The sequence below is a fragment of the Lampetra fluviatilis genome, unplaced genomic scaffold (assembly GCF_964198595.1).
Source record: "Lampetra fluviatilis unplaced genomic scaffold, kcLamFluv1.1 SCAFFOLD_1260, whole genome shotgun sequence".
Taxonomy (NCBI): domain Eukaryota; kingdom Metazoa; phylum Chordata; class Hyperoartia; order Petromyzontiformes; family Petromyzontidae; genus Lampetra; species Lampetra fluviatilis.
In genome coordinates this window covers 1-12500 of record NW_027621793.1, presented here as the reverse complement: position 1 = coordinate 12500, position 12500 = coordinate 1, and the positions used below count along the sequence as shown (strand labels likewise).

General features: G+C 55.7%; 1 protein-coding gene across 1 annotated transcript in view; it reads right to left on the bottom strand.

The window, feature by feature from the left end:
- The window catches only part of LOC144955705 (uncharacterized), a gene marked incomplete at its 3' end in the record, with an annotated part of 21845 nt that extends 9351 nt beyond the window's left edge, over positions 1–12494 (bottom strand). Inside the window, exons 1-3 of the mRNA XM_078885852.1 lie at positions 12208–12494; positions 8560–8641; positions 6414–6540 (exon numbers count right to left, since the gene is read on the bottom strand). Coding sequence (XP_078741978.1) covers positions 6414–6492 — 79 coding nt within the window. The remainder of the gene's footprint in view (positions 1–6413; positions 6541–8559; positions 8642–12207) is intronic.
- Between the last annotated feature and the right edge of the window lie 6 nt (positions 12495–12500).

The window sequence follows — 12500 nt, the reverse complement described above, 5'->3', positions numbered from 1 at the left end:
GGTGGTAGGGATGGTGGTGGTGGTAGGGGTGGTGGTGGTGGTGGTAGGGGTGGTGGTGGTGGTGGTAGGGGTGGTGGTGGTAGGGGTGGTGGTGGTGGTGGTAGGGGTGGTGGTGGTGGTAGGGATGGTGGTGGTGGTGGTAGGGGTGGTGGTGGTGGTAGGGGTGGTGGTGGGGATGGTGATAGTAGGGGTGGTGGTGGTAGGGGTGGTGGTGGTAGGGATGGTGGTGGTGGTGGTAGGGGTGGTGGTGGTGGTGGTAGGGATGGTGGTGGTGGTAGGGGTGGTGGTGGTGGTAGGGATGGTGGTGGTAGTAGGGGTGGTGGTGGTGGTAGGGGTGGTGGTAGTAGGGGTGGTGGTGGTGGTAGGGATGGTGGTGGTGGTGGTAGGGGTGGTGGTGGTGGTGGTAGGGGTGGTGGTGGTGGTAGGGATGGTGGTGGTGGTAGGGGTGGTGGTGGTGGTAGGGGTGGTGGTGGTGGTAGGGGTGGTGGTGGTGGTAGGGGTGGTGGTGGTGGTAGGGATGGTGGTGGTGGTAGGGGTGGTGGTGGTAGGGGTGGTGGTGGTAGGGGTGGTGGTGGTAGGGATGGTGGTGGTGGTGGTAGGGATGGTGGTGGTGGTGGTAGGGGTGGTGGTGGTAGGGGTGGTGGTGGTGGTGGTAGGGGTGGTGGTGGTAGGGGTGGTGGTGGTGGTGGTAGGGGTGGTGGTGGTAGGGGTGGTGGTCGTGGTAGGGATGGTGGTGGTGGTAGGGATGGTGGTGGTAGGGGTGGTGGTGGTGGTGGTAGGGGTGGTGGTGGTGGTAGGGATGGTGGTGGTGGTAGGGGTGGTGGTGGTAGGGGTGGTAGTAGGGGTGGTGGTGGTGGTAGGGATGGTGGTGGTGGTAGGGATGGTGGTGGTGGTAGGGGTGGTGGTGGTAGGGGTGGTGGTGGTAGGGGTGGTGGTGGTGGTGGTAGGGGTGGTGGTGGTGGTGGTAGGGGTGGTGGTGGTAGGGGTGGTAGTAGGGGTGGTGGTGGTGGTGGTAGGGGTGGTGGTGGTGGTCGGGATGGTGGTGGTGGTAGGGATGGTGGTAGTGTGAGTCTCTGAGTGAGTCTCTGAGTGAGTCTCTGTGCGAATCTCTGAGTGAGTCTCTGTGAGTGAGTCTCTGTGTGATTCTCTCTGAGTCTCTCTGTGTGAGTCTCTTTCTAACCGGCTTCGACGACAACCAAACTCACCAAACTAAACCCAACCAAACCCAACATACCCAACGACACGGTCCCCATGTCCATCCGGGGCGGTCATCGTCGCCCACCAACCAGAGGTTGCAAACGGGTTTTGATTCATCTTCTTGGTTCTTTCGGTAAAGTCGTCACGTAGAATGGAAACAATAAAAAGTAATAAAATAAAACGTAATAAAATAATTCTCACGACGTTTCGGCCACAACGCAAGCGGCCGTCCTCAGGTGGAGAACAGGTCTGTCGGGGAGACAGCGTCTGAATGAAACACCACCAGGCTTGGCAGCGTATATTTATTCATTCAGACGCTGTCTCCCCGACAGACCTGTTCTTCACCTGAGGACGGCTGCTTGCGTTGTGGCCGAAACGTCGTGAGAATTATCTTATTTTTCGATTTTAAGCTTTCGTGACTGCAGCAGGGATTCATCTTCTTGGTTCTTTCGGTAAAGTCACGTAGAAGGGAAGTAATAAAATAATAAAAATAAATAAAAATAAAACATAATCTTTTATTTTTATTATTTTATTACTTCCCTTCTACGTGACTTTACCGAAAGAACCAAGAAGATGAATGATCTTATTACGTTTTATTTTTATTTTGTTTCCATTCTACGTGAATTTACCGAAAGAACCAAGAAGATGAATCCCTGCTGCAGTCACGAAAGCTTTAAATCGAAAGCTTTTGATTCCTTACCCGTACCCGGCCGCACCAGGGTCGCAAACGGCTACCCGTACCCGGCCGGATACGGGTAGCCGGGTATCGGGTAGGGTACGGGTATCGGGTAGGGTACGGGTATCGGGTAGGGTACGGGTATCGGGTAGGGTACGGGTATCGGGTAGGGTACGGGTATCGGGTAGGGTACGGGTATCGGGTACCCGGTTGCGACCTCTGCCCACCACCTCCGGCCTTCCCCACCTGATTCGGCGTCCACAGGAGCTCCGTGCCGCAAGGCCTGTGTGTGTGTGTGTCTCTGTGTGTGTGTCTCTGTGTGTGTGTCTCTGTGTGTGTGTGTCTCTGTGTGTGTGTGTCTGTGTGTGTGTGTCTCTGTGTGTGTGTGTCTGTGTGTGTCTCTGTGTGTGTGTGTCTGTGTGTGTCTCTGTGTGTGTCTCTGTGTGTGTCTCTGTGTGTGTGTCTGTGTGTGTCTCTGTGTGTGTCTGTGTGTGTCTCTGTGTGTGTCTCTGTGTGTGTGTGTCTGTGTGTGTCTCTGTGTGTGTGTCTCTGTGTGTGTGTGTCTGTGTGTGTCTCTGTGTGTGTCTCTGTGTGTGTCTCTGTGTGTGTCTCTGTGTGTGTGTCTGTGTGTGTCTCTGTGTGTGTCTCTGTGTGTGTCTCTGTGTGTGTCTGTGTGTGTGTGTCTCTGTGTGTGTCTCTGTGTGTGTCTGTGTGTGTGTGTCTCTGTGTGTGTCTCTGTGTGTGTGTCTCTGTGTGTCTCTCTGTGTGTCTCTCTGTGTGTGTGTCTCTGTGTGTGTCTCTGTGTGTGTCTCTGTGTGTGTGTGTGTCTCTGTGTGTGTCTCTGTGTGTGTGTCTCTGTGTGTGTGTGTCTCTGTGTGTGTCTCTGTGTGTGTCTCTGTGTGTGTCTCTGTGTGTGTCTCTGTGTGTGTCTCTGTGTGTGTCTGTGTGTGTGTGTCTCTGTGTGTGTCTCTGTGTGTGTCTGTGTGTGTCTCTGTGTGTGTGTCTGTGTGTGTCTCTGTGTGTGTCTCTGTGTGTGTCTCTGTGTGTGTGTGTCTCTGTGTGTGTGTGTCTCTGTGTGTGTGTGTCTCTGTGTGTGTCTCTGTGTGTGTATGTCTGTGTGTGTCTCTATGTGTGTGTCTCTGTGTGTGTCTCTGACCCAGCAGGTGCCACGGGTCGACTGACTGAGATGACCGAGACACACACACAGAGACACACACAGAGACACACACACACAGAGACTCACACAGAGACACACACAGAGACACACACACAGAGAGACTCTCGCACACACAGAGACACACACAGACACACACAGAGACACAGAGACACACACAGAGACACACACACACAGAGACACACACACACAGAGACACACACAGAGACACACACAGAGACACACACACACAGACACACACACACAGAGAGACTACTCGCACACACAGAGACACACACAGAGACACACACAGAGACACACACAGAGACACACACACACAGAGAGACTCTCACACACACAGAGACACACACAGAGACACACACAGAGACACACACACACAGAGACACACACAGACACACACACACAGAGACACACACAGAGACACACACAGAGACACACACAGACACACACACACAGAGACACACACACACAGAGACACACACACAGAGACACACACAGACACACACACTGTGTGTGTGTCTGTGTGTGTCTCTGTGTGAGTCTCTGCGTGTGTCTCTGTGTGTCTCTGTGTGTGTGTATCTGTGTCTCTGTGTGAGTGTCTCTGTGAGTGCCTCTCTGTGTTTGTCTCTCTGTGAGTGTCTGTGTGAGTCTCTGTGTGTGTGTGTCTCTGTGTGTCTCTGTCTCTGTGTGTGAGTCTCTCTGTGTGTGTGTCTCTCTGTGTGTGTGTGTCTCTGTGTCTGTGTGTCTCTGTGTGTGTGTCTGTGTGTGTGTCTCTGTGTCTCTGTCTCCCCACCTGATTCGACATCCACAGGCGACCCGTCCCTCAAGGCGTGCATGTGTGTGTGTGTCTGTGTGTGTGTCTGTGTGTGTGTGTCTGTGTGTGTGTGTCTGTGTGTGTCTGTGTGTGTCTGTGTGTGTCTGTGTGTGTGTCTCTGTGTGTGTGTCTCTTTGTGTGTGTCTCTGTGTGTGTGTGTCTGTGTGTCTGTGTGTGTGTGTCTGTGTGTCTGTGTGTCTGTGTGTGTGTCTCTGTGTGTGTGTGTCTGTGTGTTTAATTCGTAGTTTAGTGGTGGTTAATTGAAGGTGGAGGGGTTACCAGCCCCTCGCACCCGTCCAGAGCCCCCGTTTAGCCACTGTGGTGGTCACAGACGCCATGAGGGGAGAGGCCAATGGGCATTGGCCCTCCCCCCACAGCACTGCCCACGACAGTGTTGCCCGTCCGGCACCGCGAGGAGGTAGGAGGTTGTTTTGTTCAGCGGTGTCAAGATCGGCCTCAGTGGAGGAGGCTCGTGAAGGACGCTACTGGGCAGTTGGAGGCAGTCGCCCTCCAACAACAACGGAGGGCGGAGGAGCGACGCTCACAACAACGAGCGGAGCGCCGGGTGGCTAAAGCACAGCAAGTTGGCACAGTAGGGGGCACAGGTGGTGAATCAGCCAGTCATCTCGGTCATCTCGGTCAGTCGACCCGTGGCACCTGGGTCTGCCCCGTGACCTCCTGCCAGCGGGCGTTCGACACTTCACGTGGCCTCAAGGTGCACATGGCCTGGCACAAGCGTCGTGGTGACGTCACCGCCACTTAGTGGCGAATGGCGGTTGTTGTTGTTGTTGTGTCTGTGTGTGTGTCTGTGTGTGTCTGTCTGTGTGTGTCTGTGTGTGTGTGTCTGTGTGTGTGTGTCTCTGTGTGTGTGTCTGTGTGTGTGTGTCTGTGTGTGTGTGTCTGTGTGTGTGTCTCTGTGTGTGTGTCTCTGTGTGTGTGTGTCTGTGTGTGTGTGTCTGTGTGTGTGTGTCTGTGTGTGTGTGTCTGTGTGTGTGTGTCTCTGTGTGTGTGTCTGTGTGTGTGTCTGTGTGTGTGTGTCTGTGTGTGTGTGTCTGTGTGTCTGTGTGTGTGTCTGTGTGTGTGTCTCTGTGTGTGTGTCTCTGTGTGTGTGTGTGTGTCTGTGTGTGTGTGTCTGTGTGTGTGTGTCTGTGTGTGTGTCTGTGTGTGTGTGTCTGTGTGTGTGTCTGTGTGTGTGTGTCTGTGTGTCTGTGTGTGTGTGTCTGTGTGTGTGTGTCTGTGTGTGTGTCTCTGTGTGTGTGTCTCTGTGTATGTGTGTCTGTGTGTGTGTGTCTCTGTGTGTGTGTCTCTGTGTGTGTGTGTCTCTGTGTGTCTCTCTACCTGATGCGGAGTCTACAGGCGCCCCGTCCCTCAAGGCGTGCATGTGTGTGTCTCTGTGTGTGTGTCTCTGTGTGTGTGTCTCTGTGTGTGTGTGTCTCTGTGTGTGTGTGTCTCTGTGTGTGTGTGTCTGTGTGTGTGTGTCTCTGTGTGTCTCTCTACCTGATGCGGAGTCTACAGGCGCCCCGTCCCTCAAGGCGTGCATGTGTGTGTCTCTGTGTGTGTGTGTCTGTGTGTGTGTCTGTGTGTGTGTGTCTCTGTGTGTCTCCCCACCTGATTCGACATCCACAGGCGCCCCGTGTCTCAAGGCCTGCATGTGTGTGTGTCTCTGTGTGTGTGTCTCTGTGTGTATCTGTGTGTGTGTCTCTGTGTGTATCTGTGTGTGTGTCTCTGTGTGTGTCTCTGTGTGTCTCTCTACCTGATTTAGCGTCCACAGGCGCCCCGTCCCTCAAGGCGTGCATGTGTGTGTCTCTGTGTGTGTGTTTCTGTGTGTGTGTGTCTCTGTGTGTGTGTGTGTCTCTGTGTGTGTGTGTCTGTGTTTCACGAACTACGCAGTCGAAATAGATGTTAAATAATGTGGGAGCCAGAGGACATCCCTGTCGCACCCCAAGGTGTACAGGGAAAGGCTCCGACTCCCGGCCACGTAGTTTTACCCGGGTGCACATGGCCTGGCACAAGCGTCGTGGTGACGTCACCGCCACTTAGTGGCGAATGGCGGTTGTTGTTGTTGTTGTGTGTCTGTGTGTGTGTGTGTGTCTCTGTGTGTCTCTCTACCTGATGCGGAGTCCACAGGCGCCCCGTGTCTCAAGGCGTGCATGTGTGTGTGTCTGTGTGTGTCTGTCTCTGTGTGTATCTGTGTGTGTGTCTCTGTGTGTATCTGTGTGTGTGTGTGTGTCTCTGTGTGTCTCTCTACCTGATGCGGAGTCCACAGGCGCCCCGTGTCTCAAGGCGTGCATGTGTGTGTGTCTCTGTGTGTATCTGTGTGTGTGTCTCTGTGTGTATCTCTGTGTGTGTGTGTGTCTGTGTGTGTGTGTCTCTGTGTGTCTCTCTACCTGATTCAGCGTCCACAGGCGCCCCGTGTCTCAAGGCGTGCATGTGTGTGTCTCTGTGTGTGTGTGTCTGTGTGTGTGTGTCTCTGTGTGTATCTGTGTGTGTCTGTGTGTGTGTCTCTGTGTGTGTGTGTGTCTGTGTGTGTGTGTCTCTGTGTGTCTCTCTACCTGATTCAGCGTCCACAGGCGCCCCGTGTCTCAAGGCGTGCATGGCCGGGTGGCTCCAAGCGCCGCCCCTCTCCGCCATCGCAAGCAGGGCGGCCACGTCGCCGTGGAGACGCACGGCATTGTGGGACTGCCGCCAAGGGACACACACAGAGACAGCGCGGGGACACAGAGACAAGAGGTCACACACACAGAGACACACAGAGACACACACACACACAGAGGTCACACACAGAGACACACACACAGACATACACAGTGACACACACACACAAACACACAGACACACACACACACACAAACACACAGACACACACACACAGAGACACTCACACAGAGACACACACACACACATACACACTCAGACACACACACACACAGAGACACACACACACACAGACATACACACACTCACAGAGAGACACACACACTGCCATATACACACACACAGACACAACAACAACAACCGCCATTCGCCACTAAGTGGCGGTGACATCACCACGACGCTTGTGCCAGGCCAAGTGCACCTTGAGGCTGCCACGTGAAGTGTCGAACGCTCACTGACAGGTCGACTGACCGAGATGACCGAGATGACTGGCTGATGCACCACCTGTGCCCCCTACTGTACCAACTTGCTGTGCTTTAGCCACCCGGCGCTCCGCTCGTTGTTGTGAGCGTCGCTCCTCCGCCCTCCGTTGTTGTTGGAGGGCGACTGCCTCCAACTGCCCAGTAGCGTCCTTCACGAGCCTCCTCCACAGAGGCCGATCTTGACACTGCTGGTACCAGTCATCGGCAAGTCCACTCAGCTCCACGTCCTCCTGTACCACATCACTCCATCTCTTCTCTAGCCCGTGCCGCGCCCGCTTAGCCCCCTCGATCCGGCCGAACAAAAGCTGTTTAGGCATGCGGTGGCTGGGCATGCGGGCTACATGACCCAGCCAACGCAGCCTTGCCTGCCGGAGGAGCTCACCGATGGGACTTTGCCCAGATCTTTCAAGGATTTGTGAGCTCCTCACACAATCCAGCCTGCAGGTTAAACCCAGAATGGATCGTAGGCAGGCCAGCCTAAATCTTTCTAACCGGCAGATCAGCTCCACGGTAGGTCCTGGTGTCAAGGACATGGGCTCGCATCCGCTGGTCCGTCACTACGTAGTCCAGCAGAAGTTCTTGCTTGGACCCGGCATGTATCCATGATGTTGTGTGGATGCGCCGATGCCGGAACAGCGTGTTGGTAATTACAAGCCCATGGGCTGCACAAAAATCTAGCAGCCTCCTAGCATTGTTATTGGGCTGATCTGGCCCATGCCTTCCAATCACTCCAGACCAGGTGCCAGCATCATGACCAACTCGGGCAATTGAAGTCACCCAACAAGATGACTCTGTCCCGAGTGGCCACTTTAGCCAGCACCTGTGACAGGAGGTCATAGAAGGCATCTGACTCATCGGCCTTGCCTGCATCCCTCCACGGATGTTCGTCTTCGGTGGGGGCATAAGTAACCACAACCACCACTCCTCGCCTCCGGTTGATGGGAAGGTGAGCCCAAAGTAGCCTGGGGCTTACAGCTTCCCACACCTCACCGCCACGCTCCCACGCCCCCTTCATTCTTTTGTTCAGAAGAAGATCCACTCCCTGTTGTTTGGCAGTCTCCTGCCCCGAGTGGAGGACTGTCCACCCCTCATGGTGGCAGGAGCCAGAGCCGGTCCACCGGTAGTAGTAGTGGTAGTGTAGTAGTATAGTAGTAGTTAGTGTGCTAGTTAGTGTGCTAGTTAGTGTGCTAGTTAGTGTGCTAGTTAGTGTGCTAGTTAGTGTGCTAGTTAGTGTGCTAGTTAGTGTGCTAGTTAGTGTGCTAGTTAGTGTGCTAGTTAGTGCGCTAGTTAGTGCGCTAGTTAGTGCGCTAGTTAGTGCGCTAGTTAGTGCGCTAGTTAGTGCGCTAGTTAGTGTGCTAGTTAGTGTGCTAGTTAGTGCGCTAGTTAGTGCGCTAGTTAGTGTGCTAGTTAGTGTGCTAGTTAGTGCGCTAGTTAGTGCGCTAGTTAGTGTGCTAGTTAGTGTGCTAGTTAGTGTGCTAGTTAGTGTGCTAGTTAGTGTGCTAGTTAGTGTGCTAGTTAGTGTGCTAGTTAGTGCGCTAGTTAGTGCTAGTAGACGGCTCACTTGTGCGAGGATGCTGCAAAACCGCTCAGACTCGGCTCTTGCGGATTCCTCGGGGAGACGGAGGAGCGACTCCACCGCCAGCCTGGCGGAGAGACGCAGAGAGAGACACGGGGAGACACGGTGAGACACGGAGAGACACGGGGAGAGAGACACGGGGAGACACGGGGAGAGAGACACGGTGAGAGAGAGACACGGTGAGACACGGTGAGAAGAGACACGGTGAGACACGGTAAGACACGGAGAGACACGGTGAGACACGGGGAGACACGAGGAGACACAGGGAGAGAGAGACACGGGGAGACACGGTGAGACACGGAGAGACACGGGGAGAGAGACACGGGGAGACACGGGGAGAGAGACACGGTGAGAGAGAGACACGGTGAGATACGGTGAGAAGAGACACGGTGAGACACGGTAAGACACGGAGAGACACGGTGAGACACGGGGAGACACGAGGAGACACAGGGAGAGAGAGACACGGGGAGACACGGTGAGACACGGAGAGACACGGGGAGAGAGACACGGGGAGACACGGGGAGAGAGACACGGTGAGAGAGAGACACGGTGAGACACGGTGAGAAGAGACACGGTGAGACACGGTAAGACACGGAGAGACACGGTGAGACACGGGGAGACACGAGGAGACACAGGGAGAGAGAGACACGGGGAGACACGGTGAGACACGGAGAGACACGGGGAGAGAGACACGGGGAGACACGGGGAGAGAGACATGGTGAGAGAGAGACACGGTGAGACACGGTGAGAAGAGACACGGTGAGACACGGTAAGACACGGAGAGACACGGTGAGACACGGGGAGACACGAGGAGACACAGGGAGAGAGAGACACGGGGAGACATGGGGAGAGAGACACGGGGAGAGACGCGGTGAGAGAGACGCGGTGAGAGAGACACGGTGAGACACGGTGAGAGAGACACGGTGAGACACGGTGAGAGAGACGCGGTGAGAGAGACACGGGGAGAGAGAGACACGGGGAGACATGGGGAGAGAGACACGGTGAGACGCGGTGAGAGAGACGCGGTGAGACACGGTAAGACACGGAGAGACACGGTGAGACACAGGGAGACACGAGGAGACACAGGGAGAGAGAGACACGGGGAGACACGGTGAGACACGGAGAGACACGGGGAGAGAGACACGGGGAGACACGGGGAGAGAGACACGGTGAGAGACACGGTGAGACACGGTGAGAGAGACACGGTGAGACACGGTAAGACACGGAGAGACACGGTGAGACACGGGGAGACACGAGGAGACACAGGGAGAGAGAGACACGGGGAGACACGGGGAGACACGGTGAGACACGGAGAGACATGGGGAGAGAGACACGGGGAGACACGGGGAGACACGGGGAGAGAGACACGGTGAGAGAGAGACACGGTGAGACACGGTGAGAGAGACACGGTGAGAGAGAGACACGGGGAGAGAGAGACACGGGGAGACATGGGGAGAGAAACATGGTGAGACGCGGTGAGACGCGGTGAGAGAGACACGGTGAGACACGGTGAGAGAGACACGGTGAGAGAGAGACACGGTGAGACACGGTGAGAGAGACACGGTGAGACACGGTAAGACACGGAGAGACACGGTGAGACACGGGGAGACACGAGGAGACACAGGGAGAGAGAGACACGGGGAGACACGGTGAGACACGGTGAGACACGGAGAGACACGGGGAGAGAGACACGGGGAGACACGGGGAGAGAGACACGGTGAGAGAGAGACACGGTGAGACACGGTGAGAAGAGACACGGTGAGACACGGTAAGACACGGAGAGACACGGTGAGACACGGGGAGACACGAGGAGACACAGGGAGAGAGAGACACGGGGAGACATGGGGAGAGAGACACGGGGAGAGACGCGGTGAGAGAGACGCGGTGAGAGAGACACGGTGAGACACGGTGAGAGAGACACGGTGAGACACGGTGAGAGAGACACGGTGAGAGAGAGACACGGGGAGAGAGAGACACGGGGAGACATGGGGAGACATGGGGAGAGAGACACGGTAAGACGCGGTGAGAGACACGGAGAGAGAGACACGGGGAGAGAGACTCGGGGAGAGAGACACGGGGAGACACGGGGAGACACGGTGAGAGAGACATGGTGAGAGAGACACGGGGAGAGAGACACGGGGAGACACGGGGAGACGCGGAGAGACACGGTGAGAGAGAGACACGGTGAGAGAGACACGGGGAGAGAGACACGGGGAGATACATGGAGAGAGAGACACGGAAAGAGAGACACGGGGAGACGCGGGGAAAGAGACACGGTGAGACGCGGGGAGAGAGACACGGTGAGAGAGAGACACGGGGAGAGACGGTGAGAGAGAGACACGGTGAGAGAGACACAGGGAGACGCGGGGAGACACGGTGAGGGAGACACGGTGAGGCACAATGACAGAGACACGGTGAGACGCGGGGAGAGAGACACGGTGAGACACAATGACAGAGACACGGTGAGACACGGTGAGAGACACGGTGAGACACGGGGAGACAGACGCGGTGAGACACGGTGAGACGCGGGGAGACAGACGCGGTGAGAGAGACACGGTGAGAGAGACGTGGGGAGAGAGACACGGTGAGAGAGACGTGGGGAGAGAGACACGGTGAGAGAGACGTGGGGAGAGAGACACGGTGAGAGAGACACGGTGAGACACGGTGAGACACGGTGAGAGAGACACGGTGAGAGAGACACGGTGAGACACGGTGAGAGAGACACGGTGAGACACGGTGAGACACGGTGAGAGAGACACGGAGAGACACGGTGAGAGAGACACGGTGAGAGAGACACGGTGAGACACGGTGAGACACGGTGAGAGAGAGACACGGTGAGAGAGACACGGTGAGACACGGAGAGAGAGACACGGAGAGACGCGGTGATAGAGACACGGAGAGACACGGTGAGACACGAAGAGAGAGACACGGGGAGACGCGATGAGACACGGTGAGACATGGTGACAGAGAGACACGGGGAGACACGGTGAGACACGGTGAGAGAGACACGGAGACACACGGGGAGAGACACACGGGGTGAGAGAGAGAGAAATGCCCTGAAAATTATTCCACTCCGCGATGATGACGATGATGATGTTGATGATGTTGCTGATGATGCTGCTGCTGATGCTGCTGCTGATGCTGCTGATGATGACATACTGTGTTATCGTCGCGATGATGATGATGCTACTGATGATGATGCTGTTGATGATGATGATGCTGCTGCTGATGCTGCTGATGATGATGATGCTGCCGATGACGTACTGTGTTATCGTCGCGATGATGACGATGATGATGTTGATGATGTTGCTGATGATGATGCTGCTGATGATGATGCTGCTGCCGATGACGTACTGTGTTATCGTCGCGATGATGATGATGCTACTGATGATGATGCTGTTGCTGCTGATGATGATGCTGATGATGATGATGCTACTGATGATGATGCTGTTGCTGATGATGATGCTGCTGATGATGATGCTGATGATGATGATGCTGCCGATGACGTACTGTGTTATCGTCGCGATGATGATGATGCTACTGATGATAATGCTGTTGCTGATGATGATGCTGCTGATGATGATGATGATGACGTTGCTGTTGCTGATGATGATGCTGCTGCCGATGACGTACTGTGTTATCTTCGCGATGACCTCTCCGGCTGCATCTCCCCGTGTCTCCGCCCCGTGTCTCCGCTCCGAGTCTCCCCGTGTCTCCGCCCCGTGTCTCCGCTCCGAGTCTCCCCGTGTCTCCGCCCCGTGTCTCCGCGCCGCGTCTCCCCGTGTCTCCGCCCCGTGTCTCCGCTCCGAGTCTCCCCGTGTCTCCGCCCCGTGTCTCCGCGCCGCGTCTCCCCGTGTCTCCGCCCCGTGTCTCCGCTCCGAGTCTCCCCGTGTCTCCGCCCCGTGTCTCCGCTCCGAGTCTCCCCG